This window comes from Oncorhynchus gorbuscha, linkage group LG24, assembly GCF_021184085.1.
Source record: "Oncorhynchus gorbuscha isolate QuinsamMale2020 ecotype Even-year linkage group LG24, OgorEven_v1.0, whole genome shotgun sequence".
NCBI classification, from domain to species: domain Eukaryota; kingdom Metazoa; phylum Chordata; class Actinopteri; order Salmoniformes; family Salmonidae; genus Oncorhynchus; species Oncorhynchus gorbuscha.
In genome coordinates, this window is record NC_060196.1 from 11,625,467 (window position 1) to 11,647,419 (window position 21,953).

The following is a 21,953-nucleotide window of genomic DNA, read 5'->3' on the forward strand; positions in this document are numbered from 1 at the left end:
AAAAAGTATGCTATAAAACGTATCTCAAGAGAAATTGCAAGTCTCTCCAACTCTGCTCTCTTAAAAACTACGTTTGGATGGAAGTTTAATAAGTAAGGTAATGTTAACTAGCTGGCCTAGTGCATCGTCTCCCATGAAAGGAAGTTAGGCTAGTTAGCAAGTATTTTAGCCAGGTAGCCTAGGACAACAGAAACGTAAAGTGTGTTCTGTATAACAGTCAGACCGTTTGGCGATTATTTTCAAGTAGGGTGAGTCTACGCACGCACAGAAATCAGTACCACGTTGATTGGACTAAATTGTTTTTGGTTTGTTAAAGTTCTCTTTATTAGATTAAGCATAGGTGATTAGATTATGTCGAAGTTTAAATGGTGCTGGAATAGTGGAGGCAGTACCTGTTTTCTTTGCAATTTGCGGTAATTTTCCATGATTCTAAATCAATAGTTGTTTAGAAGTCCGACAATGTCGGAAACATTTACTTGCTTGACCAGCATGGTCATGTGTTTTGTTTACTTCACCGGATAGATGTTACTCTCCAGTTTTGTGATGAAACAAAGGTGTGGTTTAATTTATTCTGCCACTGTGTCTTCTTATTGTCTCAGCCTTATGCCTTGACACTGTGATATATAGGACTATGAACTAACAGGTTATAGAGCAGACAACGCAATCATCACACAGGTTGTAATGTGGCTTCCCTCGCCTGGATTGGCTTCCCTGTTGATTTTACCCACGCGCAGCTACTGCAATTCAGGAAGTGATTCGATTTTGAAAAAAACATTTAACTTTTACTTAACTTATCCATTTGAGTTTATTAAGAAGTATATAAAAGGCTCTCACAGAATAGTACACATATCCCAGCTGCACTCGGGTAGGGAGACACTCCACATAAAAATCCCAATAAGACTAAATCTTCTCCTTCATGCCATTTACCACAAGATTCATTCTTTAGTAGAGCAATGTCGACTTCTTCCAAGACTCCAAAAATGACTCCTTTGACAGGTGACACATCAATGCAAGATAGACTATATTCATATTTTCTGATCAGCAGAAACACACTAAATGGAAACGGATTCACCAAGTCTGGCATATATTGTTTTTCCAAAAACCGCAGTCTTACCAGATACAATGGGGATATGATCAAACCCAGACGTATTTTCCACAACAGTTTTTCTCCTTATCCCATTCTTTTGGACAAAAGTCCACTCATCCTTTTCTCCACCGCCATTCGATTTCAGTTCCACATCTGCTTCCGCCATGTTGCCTAGCCACACCCACTTCCGTTACACCGAAGAGAAAGTATCTTATTGGTTGGCGTCATAGCTCAAAGGGTGTGGTTAAATGAAAGTGACGTATGCTGTTCTTTGAAACGCGGTACTGCTTATTACACTACACATCAAATCTCCTATGATCAGTATCTTTCAAGCAGAGAGCAGACTAGTTTAGAAAAAAGTGTTAGAATATATAATAATATCACTTTATTCCATCTACAGCACCTCAGTAAGGTAAAAATTAAACTGTCCTTATTCTAACCTAGTCTCTAAAAACAGGCACACAAGCCTATTTTAAATGACAAGGTAACAAAGGTTTAATGAATGTTATATGGTTAATTACCCTCTTAGCCCAAGACACTTCACATGATGATTATAATATAACAGCTAAAGAATAGTTCCAAGACATCCCTTGTATATATCTCAAGCCACATTGCTACAATTTCTCCCTATTGTGGACACTCCTATGTCTAATAAGGCTACTCAGGAATGAGAAGCTCTTGTAATATAGCTTGCACTTGAAAGGCCTCCTTAGTGTGAACGTTCTGGTGCTGCTTCATATATTTAGTCTTAGCGAAGTGCTTCCCACACCTGGGGCAGGCGTATGTCTTGTCAGCATCTGTCCTCGGCCTCGCGCGTTGTAATCCAATGACACCAGAGGAAGCAGGAGCCACCACCCTCAGATGGTTAGTCTTTAAGCTCCCTCCTCTAGCCATTGTTTGGGTGTTGTTGGGATTGTGTGCTGTGTTACAGGCTAGGTACCTCTTGTGAACACCAATCCTGACCCTGTCTATTAGTGGGGTAACCATGAGGTAACTGAGGAAGGCTAGACCCAGGTCCAGGCTTTCTATGAGCCCAGGCATTAGACGGGACCCTGAAGGAGAAGACACACTTTTTCTTTTTGTCTGTTTTTTAAAAGTGACATATTGTATGAAAAGCGCTAAATAAAATAATTATTCCTTTAACACTCACTATACGTTGTCCGTGTGCATTTTCTGCTGGTGTATCCTGAGATAACTCCTCTCCGAGAACACTCTTTCCCCAGTGCGTACAGACCTTTCCCCCATGTGGACCTTCAGGTGTATCTTCAGATGGTGCTGGTGGGAGAACCTCTTCTCACACTGGGGGCAGCTGTAAGGCTTCTCCCCAGTGTGAACCCTCTGGTGCCTCTTCAGGTTGGACAACTGGGAGAAACTGGCCCGGCAAAGATGACAGCTGAATGGTTTCTCCCCCGTGTGCATCCTCTGGTGGATCTCCACCTGTTTGGGGAAACTGAAGGCTTTCCCACAGAATGAACACGGGAAGCGCTTCTCTTTGCCACCAGATCTGCTGATAGCGTTACTACTACTGTCATTTGTCAATGGGCTTGTGTAGCCATTTAGTGTTGAGCCACTGGCATTGTCTGAGGTCTGGTTTAACATTAGGAGACTATGAGGAGGACAAATGCCAGGGAGTGTCTGTGTTGTCGCAGGGTCCATGTTCCAGTTGATAGATCCTACAGAAGGCAGACTGAAGGCTGCACCTGTTAGGGGGTTAACCTGAGGCACCATTAGTCTCTCTGAATCACAACTATAGGAGCAGGACGGAGCATCACTAGCCGAGTCTGTGTCTGTTCTGTCCCGCCGCATAAGGACACCTCCCGGTCCCTGCAGACCAAATCTACACCTTGCCCTGGTCTCAGCCAGTCTGTTGTCATGGAGACTGAGTTTGGTTGTTGTTTTGTGTTTGACTATCTGTTTCTGGTTTTGGTTCAAGGTGTTGTTCCCCACTCCAGAGTTGAGGACACTGTCCCATCCACTGATCTCCACTATGTCGCCTCTGGTCCTGGCCTGCTCAGTGATATCATCCCCTGAGCCCTTGGGTGCACCAGTCTGGGTCTGGGAATCCAAGATGGCAGCCCAGTCTCCTCTGTTAGCCTCCAGCCAACCACCTGCAGGAAGAGGTTACAAAAAGGTTACAAAATAGACTTTGAGAGAACTCTACATTTTGTCAATTACCTGGTGAAGTTCATATATTATAATGTGTGTTTTACATTTACATTTACATTTAAGTCATTTAGCAGACGCTCTTATCCAGAGCGACATACAAATTGGTGCATTCACCTTATGACATCCAGTGGAACAGTCACTTTACAATATGTATACATAAGTTGTATTGATTTCATTTTATGAATGAAGAAAAATCTAAAATAGGCAGGTGCATAACTATTCCCATTGAAGATCTATTACTGTATGTAGGCTGTGTATTTCTCCCTTACCTTGCGCCCCCATCTTTAGTCCACTCAGCAGATCAATGCTCTCTGGTCCTTCTTCTATTGTCTCCTCTTTGACCAGCAGCAGGTCAGGCTTCCCATCCTCCATGTCTACTGACTGTAAGAGATACAGAGTGAGAGGATGTTGGATCAAGAAATCTGATATGAGCACCCTGCTATGGAGCATCTTCTGATTGGACAATGAGGGATTGCTATGAGTACTATGCAAGCATGTTAGTTGATGTGATACTATGCAAATGTGTTAGTTGATTTGACTACCTGACACTCTTTAATGGTTTGATACTTCAAAGGCATGGTCCCTCACTTAAAACAAAATTAATAAAGACCAGGGGCCATATCAACAAAGTATCAGAGTAGAAAATTGGTCATAAGTGCTGAGAATAGATACATTTTACTCTTATGGGTAAAAATAAAAGCTATGCTTGAAGCATCTTTAGTCATCTAGATGACCGATATTTAGGAAACCTCTTGAGCTGTCCTAACCAGTTAAGAGTTACCAGCAGGTGTTTTGATTATAGAAAAAGGCAGCGAGTCAGTGGTTCTGGTGCCATAGACAGGAAATTGCTTTAGAGTTGTTGAAATGTTTTGATATTTCTAAAGGATCAATCCAGAAATAATCTAGACCTACATGCAACAGTATTTCTTACGCGTTTGACAATGATTTCACAAGGTCTAAATCACATATGTCTAAATACTAACACTTGCTCTTTCCATGACAGACTGACCAAGTGAAAGATATGACAGTTATTGATGTCACTTGTTAAATCCACTTCAATCATTGTAGTTGAAGGGGAGGAGACAGGTAAAACAAAAATTAAGCCTTGAGACATGGATTGTGTGCCATTCAGAGGGTGAATGGGCAAGACAAAATATTGAAGTGCCTTTTGAAGGGGTAAAAATACAGTTTCCTGTCTGTATCAAGAATGGTCCACCACCGAAAGGACATCCAGCCAACTTGACACAACTGAGGGAAGCATTGGAGTCAACATGGGCCAGCATCCCTATAGAACACTTTTGATACCTTGTAGTCCAGGCCCTAACAAATTGAGGATGTTCTGAAGGAAAAACTTAATATTAGGGAGTTGTTCTTAATGTTTTTTACACTCAGTGTATTTTTTTTACATTCGATTTCATGAATCGACTTCATGTTATTTCAAGGGAATAACACATTGTTGTTAAAATGCCTAAAATGGGCATGCCTATAAATTGAACAATTGAAAGCATCTAGGGGCTATGTTAACTTTTTAATTGTGTAAAGATTAATCCTTTCAACGTTTTATGCAACATCGGCAAGTATCTTGATGCCTATTCCTTTGCGGTAACTCAAACTTTCGTGATTTCCACCTGAGAAACTTTTATGAGTTGATTTTACTCCTGGCCCAGAGTTTGTCTGAGTAGTGTCATCCTAAAACCTTCTCTGAGCTGGGAGCTTTTTATTGTCTGAAAACAGGTTGACAGAGGAATCCTAAGACCCTTTCTGAGACACTTTGTGGATAAGGGTCCAGAGTCTCAGAGTGGAAGTGCTAATCGAGGATCAGGGGCCGTAGTTATCAAGCATCTCAGAGGAATCGACTGTGACCTAATTTACACACTGCTCAGAATAGGACCTCCCCTCCCCTCTCAGCGATGAGTAGGGGTTAATTTTATGAGTTGATCTCAGCACGTTTTTACGCCGTTAAGTGAAAGTGTTATGACGTTTTGTATTTTTGGGGTTCGAAAAAGGGCACACTGAGGATATTCCACATTTCCAAAAACAAGACTGATACAATTAAGCAACATTAATATCAAAACAATTGCAGGGCTAGCAACATTGTTTGTTTTGTAGGCTATTAGATATCTTGTTATTGCCAAACGTAATCCTCATAAAATATAATCATAATGGTGTCGGCTAATTGTAACATTGGCTATTCGTCCTATTTAGGTTAAATATTACGCACAGGCACACCGGCGCATGACATTTTGCCACTGTGGTGAGAGAAAGAGGCTCATCTAACGCATCCAATTAGTTTGATAGAAAATGATTAACATCTGTCTCACATTACCCTCTTTACATAGAACTACCAATCTTTTTTAAAATTTTCTAGCCTTTTTAAACATGTCATTATGCGGCATGCGATCATGGAAATAAAACTGGCGGAATGAGGAAAGTATTTTACTTGCAGAGTAAGATGAGAAATACAAAATTAGTATCAAGGGCCATATCTGAAACAAACAGCACATTTCATTTTTCTATAAGAACTCCTGACGAATGTGAACAACGCTGGTACACCGTCCTATCAAAATGTAGGTTGGAGATTTCCATTTCCCTTCAGAAGTTGGCAAAAACAGGTACACCTAAATTCAGTTGCTATGTTATGCACGCTGTAAAGTAGACTATTTTGTTGTCTAATGGGTATTGTCTGCATTCAGGAGGTGGCCCTCCACGTAAACGCCTCAGTGCCCTAGCGGAATGTGTTTAACTACCTGAAGGGCTCAAAAGTGAACATCTCGGGCATTGGTGATTAGCAAGACGCTGCGCTGTTGAGGGTCACCGATCAGCACAAGAGGATTTAAGCTTACTGTTGAATTTCAAAACACTTTATTCACATTTATATTTTGTTGTGGATGGCTGTTCACAGATCTAAATGTGTATTTGAACCCAATAATGGTTGAATTCAAGACGTTTAAGCTGCCTATCAATCATTGTTTTTGAAACCAGTAGACAGCCAGTGAGAAAATGCGCTCTTGCAACAGCTGCATTGTGTGGATCCCAGCCTATGGAATACAATTGGGGCTTATATTGCTCAATCTAATTCATGCTGATAAAATAAATAAATCCATAGGCCCAATGGACATATGCTCAAACTCGCACACTTTTAATAGACTTAAAGGGGCAATCTGTAGTTGCTACATCAATTTTTGAACTTTCAATGGATATATATATATATATATATATATATATATATATATATATATATATATCCATTTATTCTTAAAGAATATCACTTATAAATGCCTCATGAGCTTAGTTCAACTGTCACACTCCATGAAATGCCCAAATATAAGCTTGTTTTTCTCCAATGTTTGCAAACATTGTAAATGTAAACAAACACTATAGCCTCATAACATGGTTTAAACAATTTATACCATCGATGGTCAGTCCTTGCATCCGTAGCTCTGTCTATTATTCTGACAGTGGTTATATTTCTCCAGGCCCATCCCGCAGCTTTTTTTTACCAAAACAAAGGCGGGTCAACCATTTTGTTATTGTTCTGTGGATTTGCCCTTTAAACAGCTGCATATTAACAAGGAATCAAAGTGTCACCAACAAAAATGTAATCAATAGGCCAATAGCAAATGCAGCATAAGGCATTAATTTTTCACATGTAAATATAACTTTTCAGTAGCGCTCAAAGCATAACATTCCATGAGCACAGCTTTTAATTTTTCAACTCGCATCAATGAGCCCAATCAGTCCTCCATGACAACAAAATCAAACATAGTAGGGCTGGCTAATAAGTCCTTATTTTTGGGGTTATGCTCAGGTAAAACAATTTGGCAAATCTATACTTCCATATTTCAAGTCCTATTCTTGAAGATTAAGGGGTATAACATTTATTGGAATGACTGTAATTCTGATGGACTTTGGTTTTAAATGTAAAGATATAATTTAATCGTATTATTATTATATGTAGTAGAAAGCGGTGGGTTAGAAGAAGCCTACATAACCAATCCGTAAAGTAAAATTTCACATCCATATATGGCCAGATATGTAAACTTTAACATTGATTTATCCTGCAATAGATGTGGTTCAATTGCTAACATACATTGTTGTCTTCATCTATTAACTCTTAAGGGGAAAGTAATCTAAAAGTAACTGTGTAATCAGATTACGTTACTGAGTTTGGGTAATCCAAAAATTAGGTTACTGATTACGATTTTGGACAGGTAACTAGTAACTAACGGATTACATTTAGAAAGTAACCTACCCAACCCTGCATATCTGTATGATGCTCTCCCATTCCAATCTCTTGTTCTGTAGCTAGATATTGGGTTCTACGAGACCATTCTCCTGCGCTGACAAAACGGCAAAACGAAGTGTGGAGATTGTTATGCGAGCCTACCTAAAGTGAAGGTTGGTAAAGTGCTGGTGGAAAAGCGTTCCCTGTCCACCTATGGCACTGGGCCTTGCATCATCATCGCCATAGTCACTGTTGTCATCGTCAGTTTCAGATTGTCCATCGTCGGGAGGTAGACGGATGAGCCGTAGTTTGCAGATGTCGTTCAATATTGAAGAAGCCATTATTATGCGACAGACCATCCTTGCTTGGGCTGTGACGCACCTCTCCATGCAGAACATGAAATCTCCTCTTCCACTGGCCTATTCCCCTTTCTACCAGGCTCCGTGTGATCCCTCAGATAAAACAATATTTACATGTCATTTTAGGTGGATTAATATTTGACTTACATTGAGATAAAGCCCACTGTATTATGTAGCCCATAAATTAAATGTTTGGCCTATTGCCTCACCTGTTATAATTGAGCTGAGCCCCGGGGAGAGGTCGTAGAAAAGGGGTTTAGCAGCCACCTTATCTGGGGGTACCCCTTGTCACCAAGAAAGTGACATCCAAGGGAACAACATTGCGCTCAAACAGCATGTTGAGGCCGCTCTCACTGAGCACTCTGGAGTCGTGAAGACCCAGGCCAGTTGGCTACAACATCAAGACTCTTATAGTCTGCATTAAAAAAAAAACACTTTGGTGTTAATACAGTGGTAACGCTTTCGATTGATGAATGTGTCCTCATCCATGGAGGGCAATAATATAATAATAATAATATATGCCATTTAGCAGACGCTTTTATCCAAAGCGACTTACAGTCATGTGTGCATACATTCTACGTATGGGTGATCCCGGGGATCGAACCCACTACCCTGGCGTTACAAGCGCCATGCTCTACCAACTGAGCTACAGAAGGACCACTGGTTGTGATGTGGGCATAATCAATGACGCCAAAAACTCCCGGGAAACCAGTGAATTGGATGACGGCAGCATGTTTTTTTTAATAATCTGGCGTAGAGTGGTGGGAAAAACCTTTGATTTGAGGTGCTTTAAGTGCCATCTGGGTTTGACGGTCTGTGATGGACCCAAATCATCACTGTTACACTGTTGCCAAGAAGGGTAAGGTGGCAACTTCTGGCAACTCCTAACCGGTTAAGACCCCTATTGAGCTCTCTTAAATACACCCTGAGATATGAGTACTTTTAAGTCATAGGAATGTTGATAACATGCTCTTACTCCTATGCGTAAAAGTTGGACCAAATTTGTGTCATTGAGAATTTTCAGGCAGTTAGATAACTACGGGCCCTTGTCCCCACCTGTCTACATAGTGTTATTATGATCTCAAAGGCAAAACTGATCCTAGATCGGCACTCCTACTCAGAGGCTTTGTGGATACGGGCCCTGACCTAATACCATTCAGACAGTAGTTTACAGTTGGCTCACCTCTGTGAGACTGTGTGTGTTCCTGTGCTGCTCAGTTGGTTCCTCTGTGGTTTCAGAAGGAGGTGTAGTCTGGTTGTCCTCCATGACCATGGTCCCCTCAGGGTTTCCCAGACTCTCCTCACACCCCTCCTCCTTCACCAGCTGCACCTCTGGACCCTCCTCCTCCTCCTGGAAGTGACAGGTGATACATATTACACCGACAGTCTCCCTCAGGAGAGACACAGTCGCACACACATATAATAAACACACACTTTCAACATGTTGGGGCCATACTTACGAACGTTAGAAAAGGTTTAAGTTAAAGGTTAAGTTTAAGCAACAGCCAATTAAAATCGTTGACGTAGTGGCACGTGAGCAAAGGCTACATGTTATCTGTTCCCATTACAGTGGGGCAAAAAAGTATTTAGTCAGCCACCAATTGTGCAAGTTCTCCCACTTAAAAAGATGAGACCTGTAATTTTCCTCATAGGTACACTTCAACTATGACAGACAAAATGAGAGAGAAAAATCCAGAAAATCACATTGTAGGATTTTTTAATGAATTTATTTGCAAATTATGGTGGAAAATAAGTATTTTGGTCAATAACAAAAGTTTATCTCAATACTTTGTTATATACCCTTTGTTGGCAATGACAGAGGTCAAACATTTTCTTTAAGTCTTCACAAGGTTTTCACACACTGCTGCTGGTATTTTGGCCCATTCCTTCATGCAGATCTCCTCTAGAACAGTGATGTTTTGGGGCTGTTGCTGGGCAACACGGACTTTCAACTCCCTCCAAAGACTTTCTATGGGGATGAGATCTGGAGACTCTTGAAATGCTTCTTACGAAACCACTCCTTCATTGCCCGTGTGGTGTGTTTGGGATCATTGTCATGCTGAAAGACCCAGCCACGTTTCATCTTCAATGCCCTTGCTGATGGAAGGAGGTTTTCACTCAAAATCTCACGATACATGGCCCTTCATTCATTCTTTCCTTTACACAGATCAGTTGTCCTGGTCCCTTTGCAGAAAAACAGTCCCAAAGCATGATGTTTCCACCCTCATGCTTCACAGTAGGTATGGTGTTCTTTGGATGCAACTCAGCATTCTTTGTCCTCCAAACACAACGAGTTGAGTTTTTACCAAAAAGTTATTTGGTTTCATCTGACCATATGACATTCTCCCAATCTTCTTCTGGATCATCCAAATGCTCTCTAGCAAACTTCAGACGGGCCTGGACATGTACTGGCTTAAGCAGGGGGACACGTCTGGCACTGCAGGATTTGAGTCCCTGGCGGCATAGTGTGTTACTGATGGTAGGCTTTTTTACTTTGGTCCCAGCTCTCTGCAGGTCATTCACTAGGTCCCCCCGTGTGGTTCTGGGATTTTTGCTCACCATTCTTGTGATCATTTTGACCCCACGGGGTGAGATCTTGCGTGGAACCCCAGATCGAGGGAGATTATCAGTGGTCTTGTGTCTTCCATTTCCTAATAATTGCTCCCACAGTTGATTTCTTCAAACCAAGCTGCTTACCTATTGCAGATTCAGTCTTCCCAGCCTGGTGCAAGTCTACAATTTTTGTTTCTGGTGTCCTTTGACAGCTCTTTGGTCTTGGCCATAGTGGAGTTTGGAGTGTGACTGTTTGAGGTTGTGGACAGGTGTCTTTTATACTGATAACAAGTTCAAACTGGTGCCATTAATACAGGTAACAAGTGGAGGACAGAGGAGCCTCTTAAAGAAGACGTTACAGGTCTGTGAGAGCCAGAAATCTTGCTTGTTTGTAGGTGACCAAATACTTATTTTCCACCATAATTTGCTAATTTTGTCTGTCATAGTTGAAGTGTACCTATGATGAAAATGACAGGCCTCTCATCTTTTTAAGTGGGAGAACTTGCACAATTGGTGGCTGACTAAATGCTTTTTTGCCCCACTGTACATAAGCTTGCAGATTTCGCCCTATGATAACCTACTAACCTCATCAGGTGGTCGTTTAAACTTAACCTTTAACTTTTTCTAATTTTTGCAAGTATGGCCCGGAGAGTTACCCATCCCAATTACGTTTGAGTCCTATTCTGTAGTTACAGAATGACTTCATTGTTGTTAAACCCATCATGGTGGACATATAAATAGGATAATGTGGGTAAAATAATAAGTCAGCTATGATTAGTCAAGTTAGCATCAGTAGGTGTTTGTTAGTGTAATAGACTACAGTGTTTGTTGTTTAATAGACTAGATTGTTTGTTAGTGTAACAGACTTCAGTATGTGTGTTAGTCTAATAGACTACGGGGTGTTTGTTGGTCTAATAGACTACGGGGTGTTTGTTGGTCTAATAGACTACGGGGTGTTTGTTGGTCTAATAGACTACGGGGTGTTTGTTGGTCTAATAGACTACGGGGTGTTTGTTGGTCTAATGGACTACAGGGTGTTTGTTGGTCTAATGGACTACAGGGTGTTTGTTGGTCTAATAGACTACGGGGTGTTTGTTGGTCTAATAGACTACGGGGTGTTTGTTGGTCTAATAGACTACAGGGTGTTTGTTGGTCTACTACAGGGTGGTGTTTGTTGGTCTAATGGACTACAGGGTGTTTGTTGGTCTAATAGACTACGGGGTGTTTGTTGGTCTAATAGACTACAGGGTGTTTGTTGGTCTAATGGACTACGGGGTGTTTGTTGGTCTAATGGACTACGGGGTGTTTGTTGGTCTAATGGACTACGGGGTGTTTGTTGGTCTAATGGACTACGGGGTGTTTGTTGGTCTAATAGACTACGGGGTGTTTGTTGGTCTAATAGACTACGGGGTGTTTGTTGGTCTAATGGACTACAGGGTGTTTGTTGGTCTAATGGACTACAGGGTGTTTGTTGGTCTAATGGACTACAGGGTGTTTGTTGGTCTAATGGACTACAGGGTGTTTGTTGGTCTAATGGACTACAGGGTGTTTGTTGGTCTAATGGACTACAGGGTGTTTGTTGGTCTAATGGACTACAGGGTGTTTGGTCTAATGGACTACAGGGTGTTTGTTGGTCTAATGGACTACAGGGTGTTTGTTAGTGTGTAGATATATTTAGTAAGTGTATAATGGTTATAAAGCACTGTTGGGTGTATGCAGAATAGGGTGTGATGATGTATATTAAAGAGAGTCTCAATGAAAGTCTTATAATGAAAATACCCATTTTGTGTTTACTAAATATAAACAACGTTTAAATACACCATATGAAAACCAAAACCCTCAACAAAATATCTGCATGAAGTTGATAAACTGCATACATTTTTCTAATTAATTACTTTTTTTAAAAGTAGTTGAATGGAAGTAATGAAATGGGCATTTGAACATCATATAGCCTACAAAGTACAAACACAATATGTTACAGACTTTTTAGGCTCATATCACACAATGTCTGGATGCAATATTCTATTCAGGAATATTCAACACTGAAATCTGTTACTCTCATTCTTCCAAATACATCAGTGGATATTTTCTGCGGACAATACATCTTTGTCTTTAATGCAGGGTTTGATCGAAACTTAAACTATACATTGGAATGGTTTATTTTGTGGAATGGTTTTTCTGCTGGTGTATCCTGAGGATGCCCCTCTCTGAGAACCTCTTCCCGCAGTGTGTACAGGTGAACAGCCTTTCTCCTGTGTGGACCTTCAGGTGCCTCTTCAGGCTGCTAGCCTGGGTGAAGTGGATGTGACACTGCGGGCAGCTGTAGGGTTTCTCCCCTGTGTGGACCCTGTGGTGCCTCTTCAGGTCACCAGCCTGTGTGAAGCGCATGGGACACTGGGTACAGCTGTAAGGTTTCTCCCCTGTGTGGACCCTCTGGTGGATCTCCACTGTCTGGGGGCAGCTGAAGCCTTTGTTACAGAATATGCAGAGGAACCGTTTCTCTTTACTACTGCCTGATGTGGCTTCCCCTCCCTGAGCCTGAGCTCTAGCCCTGTCGTTTGAGTTCAATACCTGATCGAAAAGGATGCGGCTGTGTGAATCAGAATGCCACCATCGACGTGGACACTGGGTTGTGATCCCTGAACGCAGGTAAAGGGGAGTGGGTTGTGACATTTGGATTTGTCTCTAAGCTTTCTCTGTAATCTATGAAACCTCTCCCCTGTGAGTTTTTGTCTCCTAGGTGACTATCTGCATTACATGTGGGAGGAATGTCGCCCTCCACTTTCACAGTCAATTCATCTATGACCAGACCCTCCCCTTTTTTATCTAGGCACCCTTCAGAAAATACACTATTACTGTACCGGTTCCAGTCCCCTGTAGACAGATCAGTCTGTGTCTCTAAACCCAAGGATATGTTGCCAGGGTCCATCTCTGTAGTGTAAGAACAAGATGGATCATTATCAGTCTCTAACACATTGCCTGAGTCCGGATGGGAATGAACCATCCTCATGCTCGAGTTACCGTGAAGTAAATACTCTGAGCCGGGAGCAGGACAGCCCAGTGGCCCCAGTCTCTCTGGGTCTGATCTGTGGTCAGATCCTGTGTGTAAGAGCCTTTGTGTTACAGTTAAAGTCTCTGTGTCGGTCTCTGACTTGAGGACGGCGTTCGGCGTTCCACTGACCTCCGTGATGCTGCATCGGGTCCTGGGCTGGGGCACGGCAGTGGTAAGGCCCTCAGTGTCTACAGGGGGCGTCACTCCAACTGCTGCTACAGTCTGGATGTCTCTGCTGTGTTGTGGCTCTCGTTCAGACCTCTCATGCTTGACCCCAGGACCTGCAGACTGATACAAGAAGAGAGGTTATAATTCATGAGTAGAATCGGTAGGGATGTAACTATTCAACCAAAACGCATCGGTCCCAATTAAAATGTTTCAGATACAATTGCATTGGTCCGCACCCATTGGTCGGTCAACGCGTCGGTCAGAAAGTCCATTCAAACATTACAAATCGCAGATTCACTAACATGTTACTGTCTTTCTACCTTACCATACCTCCTCTTTTGTCACAACCGATGCGTCCTCTCTTCAGTGTCGAACTAAGAATGTACCCGTGTTGGCAGTCATTGGTCTACAAGTCAGCTTGCATGCCGAACAACCCCAGGAAATATAAGTAGCCTAGTTAAGCTGCTGAACGGGGGCTTACAATAGATCTGCGTTTCGATTGTTTAGGTTCACCATCAGCAATAGTTTTGGTAGTTTTGCTTCAAACAATCAGTGTATATGGTCATTTTTAGATATACTGGGTAAAGTTAACCATTTCAGAACGAGGACAGCAATCTGGCACACTGCATTTGTTTTTGAGATGGGGGGTGAAAGCCAATTAATTTATAACACAACTTTGGATATGTCATAGCTAATTTGTAAACAATCAATATTCATACATTACGAGCTCACACTTAATCTGCAAACATGACATGTTAATTAGTGGGTGATGGTAATTTCAGAACCAAAGTGGGGAGACAAAAACAGGCTACATTGACACCCCCCCCATCTGATAGTGGTAAATACCTAGTCTCCCTTATGGCTCAGATCAGGTGCCTAGGACATTGATAATAGACATACATCCTTTACATACACTAGTGATGCAGGGGTTGGCTCATTACCCGTAGTCCCCACGGGTGTATCCGTGTGGATGAAAGGAGGGTGGGTGGCGGTCGGATTAAATACTCTTTTATCTGTAGGCTGCATCAGCCTGGTCTCACAGACTAGACGAAACATGGTAAACGTAAATACGGGACACTCAAATTAGAATGGTATGTTACGTTTGGTATGGTTACATGAGACACTGCAAATGCACAGTTAGGGACCGTCAGCATCATAAAAGCTGATAGTATTTCAACCACATAAAATATGCATCCAAGCCAAACTGAAATCTTATCAGAAACATGTTGGAAAGTTTTCACAGCTTTCTATTTCCTTACAAACTGTCATATGAAAGATTTTGTGCAAAATTTCAATTTTTTATCTTATACATTGCACTTTCTCCCAGAAAGCAGCAGAGATGACAGAAAGCAGTCCACATTCTATTATTTATTGACATTATGCTGGTGAGCAAGGGTTTATTCAGTCTTCTAGGGTAGCATATGATGACAGAAGAGAAGCTGCATGTATCTAATTATAGACAAGTTGATTAACAAAATAGCCAAAATGTCGGAAATTATAAGCAGAAACATATTTAAATGAGTCAAAAGACCTGTCCAAAAATCTTTTTAAATAGTTTTTTTTACCTCTTTCTCCCCAATTTCGTGGTATCCAATTGTTAGAAGCTACTATCTTGTCTCATCGCTACAACTCCCGTACGGGCTCGGGAGAGACGAGCAGGTTGAAAGTCATGCGTCCTCCAATACTTAACCCAACCTACCCACACTGCTTCTTAACAGAGCACACATCCAACCTGGAAGCCAGCCTCACCAATGTGTCGGAGCACCTGGCTACCCTGGTTAGCGAGCCACAGGAGTCGCTGGTGCGCGATGAGACAAGGACATCCCTACCGGCCAAACCCTCCCTAACCCGGACGATGCTAGGCCAATTGTGCGTCACCCCACGGACCTCCCGGTCGCGGGCGGTTACGACAGAGCCTGGACGTGAACCCAGAGTCTCTGGTGGCACAGCTGGCGCTGCAGTACAGCGCCCTTAACCACTGCGCCACCCAGGAGGCACCGGTCCAAAAATCTTCCCGCCATCTTTGACTGTAACCTACAGCGCATTTTCTATATTAGCGGGTTTGGGTCGGGTCTCAGAATTTAACTTTATCACATATAGTTGGGCGGTTGCAGATGGGTTATTAGCAATTGTGGATGGGTGAACCACTAACACACCATAGACATACATAATGTAGACACACACAGTCAGCTCCAGCTCAGAGAGGCCCAGTTCATGAGCTCCATCAGCAGCAGATTTTAATTTAGAATGGAAAATGAATGTGTTTATGCAACAAATGTTTGTGCATCGAACCGAATCACATCGAATTGTTCTCTAATCAAACTGATTCGCATCGATTATTTTTAAGCTAAAACTAGGGCCGGGACAATACCAGAATCGCGATACTCGTTAGTATCATGGCAAGGAAACAAAACATGAAGCGGATTTAACTTCTTTAGGAAGACAGACCTAATGTTGGAAACGAACCTCATTATGTTGTCATCCAGAGTCACATGTATTGATTTGCCAAGTTATAGCACATAAAATGTTATATAAAACAGGTTTTTAAAGGACAATTTATTTGCCTAATTCGTGTTTTCATTTTTGTCATGGAGTTTTCTTCCGACCCAGCTCTAAAACATATCTTTCCTGTATCGTAACAGAGCGTGTATTTACAGTGCCTTTGAAAAATTATTTGCCCCTTTGTGATACTCTATTTTTGCATATTTTTTATACTGAATTATCAGATCTTCAACCAAAACCTAATATTAGATAAAGGGAACCTGAGTTTATAAATAAATATTTTTTTATTAAACGTATTTTATTGCTTTTAAAAAGTTATACAACACCCAATTCCCCTATGTGAAACAGTTATCGCCCCCTTACATTCAATAACTGGTTGTGCCACCTTTAGCTGCAATGACCAACCAAATTCTTCCTGTAGTTGTTGATCAACCTCTCACTCGCTGTGGAGGAATTTTGGCCAACTCTTGTACGCTTTAACTCAGCGACATTTGTGGGTTTTCAAGCATGAACTGCTCGTTTCAAGTCCTGCCACCACATCTCAATTGGGATTAGGTCTGGACTTTGACTAGGCCATTCCAAAACTGTAAATGTGTTGCTTTTTAACCATTTTCATGTAGACTTTGTGTGTTTTGGATCATTGTCTTGCTGCATGACCCAGCTGCACTTCAGCTTCAGCTCACAGACGGCTGGCCTGACATTCTCCTGTAGAATTCTCTGATACAGAGCAGAATTCATGGTTCCTTCTATTAAGGCAAGTCGTCCAGGTCCTGAGGCAGCAAAGTATCCACCCAACAACACAAGGCTTTCTCTCTCTCCAAATTGAGACCTTGAGACTGAGATACCTCGGTGGTTCCCATATTCTGGGCATATTGCCAAGTTGAACAGTGATAGTGATGATTCCTCCATACATGATCAGCCAGTCATCTTCATGAACCTTTCCAATTAGTTAGTAGAAAGTAGCCTTGATTCGATACTTTGTAGCATTGATTTGATACATAAACATAACACTTCCCTCACAGTGTAATGACCTGTCCCAAAATTAATATAGTTGGTTCACTTTGATATTTCAAACTGCATGTCCTGATCGCGTCTGGTGTGGATGGACAAAATCAACATGCGCGCGAAGGCGCACACGTGTGGCCGGTGTAGTCAGCATGTAAGAATTGGATAACAATGTCATAGGGAAGTCTCACAAACTCTGCATTGGCAGATAAATAAGGATGTACATGCAAGTGAATAGCTGAGGGGAGCCTTTCTGAAATAAACGGGACACATTTGCAACACTATTACACTAACCTCTATCATGATAGGGTGCTGGGTTGAGATTCCACTCCCCTCATCAACAGTGATTGATTGGTCATCTCTCCATGTATTGTGTCCCGCTGGTTTAACAAAGTTCCTGTGGCCTCCAGTGAGATGTCCTTCACCTGAGAAAGTGATTGGAGGAAAAGAGGTGGTTAGGTTAGGGGTATATTGTACACTATTGATGCTGTCAATAATTGGCAAGGATGTACGGTAACACTTATAACTTCTTGATATACCATGTATTGATTATGTTCCATGCATCACATTGTTTTCAATGAGTAAATAATTAGGAAATGTAGTACATTAAGAATCTGGTTAGGATATGATATTGTGTCTTTGCGCAAGATATCTAGTAATCTGGGGAATTATTATATACTATCCAACACCCAATTCTGGTAAACCATATACAGTATGTGGTTAACAAATCTAAAGTCACACATGCGTAGAGCGGAACCGGGCGACAGGCCTCGCAGCTTCGGCATTCTTCAAAATGTACCTCTTGCCATTCCTCTGTATCGGTCGAGGATCTTGACACTTCTGGGACGACTTGCGAGGATGCGCTCCCGTGACCCCTTTAGTTCCAGTAGCTGTAGTTTCCTCCGAAGAGCCCGGTTTTCTTTCTGGCTTTGAGTTATTTCCAAACGAAACACTGCATAGTCGTCGTCTACGAGTTTACAGATCTCTGACACGGCTGTATTCGCTAGCACCTCCATAATGGAGGCTATTTGAGTGTGAAAAACCATACAGTTAGCCATTGTTAGCTAAGCAGCTAGCTAGTGTTACCTTGATAACATATCAAGCAAGTCCTGTCTCAAACGCGAATTAAACACTACATGGGGTATAAATATATATTGTTATACAGTTAAATTATTCATATTTTGAATTCCAGGGTGTCAATAAACGTCTAAAGTAAAACTCTAACGATGAAATTGATATTGGTAACCGTTTACACCAGCACCTTGTCGCAACACCAAAAAGTACTTCCGGGTCACAGGTTTTCGGCAAATTTCCCAAATAAATTTTCCAAATAAAATTTCCCCATGTAATAGAAAAGTATCAATAACCTATATTTATTCATGATATGTGAAATGTTAATGTTTAGACAATTACGATGATTCATATTTGATCATATTTAAGTGATCTTTTCATTTTTTATTGGGGTTTTAAACATGTTCCAAGGTCAAATAAGTCCCTCCAATGCAATACAATATACATTAAATTCATATGGGCTTTTAGAGAGAACTATTATAGGTGCTGAAGTAAAAGTGGGGTTGAGATTACTCACCAGGGTCTGTAGAAGCTATATGGTGTTATTTCATGTCCAGCAACACTTTCTACTCCACCCACACAATTGGTCTCAATGCAATACACTATAGGCCTAAAGAGACAACTTCTAGGTGTTGAAGTAAAAGTGGGGTTGGGATTACTCACTAAAGTCTGTAGAGTCTATATATGGTGTTATTTCATGGAGGGCTGAGGTCTATATGCCAGCAACACTCTACTCCACCCACTCCATTGGTCCCAATGCAATACAATATAGACCTATAATGCATCCAAAATGTTTTAATGAAGTAATTTTGCAGTGTAACTGCAGTTCAACTTTACTGTCATTTGTCAATGGTCTTGTGTAGCCGTTTAGTGTTGAGTCACGGGCATTGTCTGAGGTCTGGTTTAACATTAGGGGAGTGTGAGGAGGACAAAGGCCAGGGAGTGTCTGTGTTGTCACAGGGTCCATGTTCCAGTTGATAGGTCCTATAGAAGGCAGGCTGAAGGCAGCACCTGTTAGAGGGTTAACCTGAGGTGCCATCAGTCTCTCTGAATCTAAATTATAGGAGCAGGACGGAACATTTCTAGCCAAATCTGTTCTCTCCCGCCACATACCGACACTTCCCCGTCCCCACAGACCAAATATATTCTTCACCTTGTTGTCAAGGAGACTAAGCTTGGTGTTTTTGTTTTTGACTGTCTGTTTCTAGTTGTTCCATCCACTGACCTCCACTATGTCGTCTCTGGTCCTGGCCTGCTCAGTGATGTCATCACCATTGGCCCAATGCCAATGGAGTCGGAGTCAATTACCTGGTCAAGTTCATAAATTATACTGTGTGTTTTAGTATGTGAACATACGTTGTATTGATTTCATTTTATGAATGAAGAAAAAATAATAGCAATGTGCATCACTATTCCGATTGAATATCTATTACTGTATGTAGGCTATATCTATGTCTCTCTAACCTTGCTCCCCCATTTTTAGTCCACTCAGCAGATCAATGCTCTCTGGTACATCTTCTATTTTCTCCTCTTTGACCAGCAGCAGATCAGGCTTCCCATCCTCCATGTCTACTAACTGTAAGAGATACAGAGTGAGAGGTGTTGGATCAAGAAATCTGATATGAGCACCCTGCTATGGAGCATCTTCTGATTGGACAAGAGGGATTGCTGTGAGTATTATGCAAACATGTTAGTTGATTTTATTAGTTGACAGTCTTTAATGGTTTGATAATTGAAAGGCATGGTCCCACACTTAAGACAAAATTCATCAAGACCTGGGCCGTATCCACAAAGAGTCTCAGAGTAGATGTTCTGATTGAGGATCAGGTCCACGCGTGTCTACATAGCCTTATTCATTATGATCTAAAAGGCAAAACTCATCCTAGATCAGCTCTCCTACCCAGACCTAATACCATCAGACAGTAGTTCAGTGGGCTCACCTCAGTGAGACTGTGTGTGGTCCTGTGCTGCTCAGCTGGTTCCTCTGTGGATTCAGGAGGTGAAGACTGGTTGTCCTCCATGACCATGGTCCCCTAAAGCCAACACCTCATTTGGCCACCTTTCGTTCCAGTTCTCTGCTGCCTGTGACTGGAACGAATTGCAAAAATCGCTGAAGTTGGAGACTTTTATCTCCTCACCAACTTCAAACATCTGCTATCTGAGCAGCTAACCGATCGCTGCAGCTGTACATAGTCTATCGGCAAATAGCCCACCCATTTTTACCTACCTCATTCCCATACTGTTTTTATTTATTTACTTTTCTGCTCTTTTGCACACCAATATCTCTACCTGTACAAGACCATCTGATAATTTATCACTCCAGTGTTAATCTGCAAAATTGTAATTATTCGCCTACCTCATGCCTTTTGCACACAATGTATATAAACTCCACTTTTTTCTTCCTCTTGTGTTATTGACTTGTTAATTGTTTACTCCATGTGTAACTCTGTGTTGTCTGCTCACACTGCTATGCTTTATCTTGGCCAGGTCGCAGTTGCAAATGAGAACTTGTTCTCAACTAGCCTACCTGGTTAAATAAAGGTGAAATAAAAAATAAATAAAAAGTGTTCCCCAGACCCTCCTCACAACCCTCATCCTTCACCAGATGCACCTCTGGACCCTCCTCCTCCTGGGAGAGACAGGTGATACTGATTACACACACACTCCCTCAGGTACGTACACACGTGTACAGAGAACACACTTTCAACATGGCGTCCCATGTGGCTCAGTTGGTAGAGCATGGTGCTTGCAACGCCAGGGTTGTGGGTTCGATCCCCACGGGGACCAGTACAAAAAAGGTATGAAAATGTATGCACTCACTACTGTAAGTCGCTCTGGATAAGAGCATCTGCCAAATGGCTACAAAAAAAACAGTTTACCCATCCCCACCTTGTTTCAAATCAAGTTGTATTTGATGCTCACTTACAAGTCCTTAACCAACAATGAAAAGTTAAGAAATATATTTTCCAAGTAAAAAAGAAAAGAGCAAAAACAAGAGGGGCTATATACAAGGGATACTGGTACCAAGTCAATGTGCATGGGTACAGGTTTGTCACGGTAAATATGTACTTGTAGGTAAGTGTATATTGACTGCATAAATAATAACCACTGAGTATCAGCAGAATTGTAAAAAGGGGGCGGGGTCAATGCAAATAGTCCGAGTAGCCATTTTGATTAGCTGTTCAGCAGGCTTATGGCTTGGGGGTGGAAGCTGTTAAGAAGCCTTTTGGACTGAGACTTGGCACTCCGGTACCGCTTGCTGTGTGTTAGCATAGAGAACAGTCTATGACTAGGGTGGCTGGAGTACTTTGAATTTTTTAGGGCCTTCATCTGACGCCACCTGGTAGAGGTCCTGGCCCCAGTGATGTACTGGGCCGTATGCAATCCCCTCTGTAGAGCCTTGCAGTTGCCATACCAGGCAGTGATGCAACCAGACCCATGCCAAATATTTTCAGTCTCCTGAGGAGGAATAGGTTTTGTTGTGCCCTCTTCACGACTGTCTTGGAATGTTTGGACCATGATAGTTTGTTGATATGGACACCAAGGAACTTGAAGCTCTCTCCATGACAGCCCCATCGATGAGAATGGGGGCATGCTCGGCCCCCCTTTTCCTGTAGTCCAAGATCATGTCCACAATCACTGCCCGGTCTCTGACCTCCTCCCTTTTGAGTCCTATACTGTAGTTACAGAATTACTTAAATGGTTGTTAAACCCATCATGGTGGACAAAAACGTTGTGGGTAAAAACAAGTCAGCAATGATAAGT

General features: G+C 41.9%; 2 protein-coding genes and 1 non-coding gene across 5 annotated transcripts; 1 reads left to right on the plus strand and 2 right to left on the minus strand.

Moving 5' to 3' along the window:
• Positions 1-1,557: 1,557 nt before the first annotated feature.
• LOC124012445 lies at positions 1,558-20,259 on the minus strand. 3 transcript variants are annotated; one of them, XM_046326073.1, is made up of 8 exons: positions 20,129-20,259; positions 19,653-19,764; positions 19,414-19,496; positions 17,412-17,542; positions 13,572-13,730; positions 9,021-9,188; positions 3,523-3,634; positions 1,558-3,195 (listed from the first exon to the last, which is right to left on the minus strand). In XM_046326073.1, exons 4-8 carry the CDS (start codon positions 17,418-17,420, stop codon positions 2,237-2,239), a joined length of 1,407 nt encoding a protein of 468 aa, XP_046182029.1. In that variant the 5' UTR covers positions 17,421-17,542; positions 19,414-19,496; positions 19,653-19,764; positions 20,129-20,259; the 3' UTR covers positions 1,558-2,236. The 3 variants fall into 3 exon arrangements, with proteins under 3 accessions (XP_046182029.1, XP_046182028.1, XP_046182027.1); XM_046326072.1 differs by lacking the exons at positions 19,414-19,496; positions 19,653-19,764; positions 20,129-20,259 and adding an exon at positions 17,917-18,383 and having other exon boundaries at positions 1,558-2,139; positions 2,238-3,195; XM_046326071.1 differs by lacking the exons at positions 19,414-19,496; positions 19,653-19,764; positions 20,129-20,259 and adding an exon at positions 17,917-18,383.
• LOC124012492 (gastrula zinc finger protein XlCGF49.1-like) lies at positions 12,159-13,714 on the minus strand. Its single transcript, XM_046326161.1, has one exon. The coding sequence runs from the start codon at positions 13,061-13,063 to the stop codon at positions 12,548-12,550; it is 516 nt and encodes a 171-aa protein (XP_046182117.1). The 5' UTR covers positions 13,064-13,714; the 3' UTR covers positions 12,159-12,547.
• A 642-nt stretch (positions 20,260-20,901) lies between the features above and the next one.
• Positions 20,902-20,975, plus strand: trnaa-ugc. Its single transcript has one exon. It is a non-coding gene; the product is annotated as a tRNA-Ala (tRNA).
• The last annotated feature ends 978 nt before the right edge of the window (positions 20,976-21,953 follow it).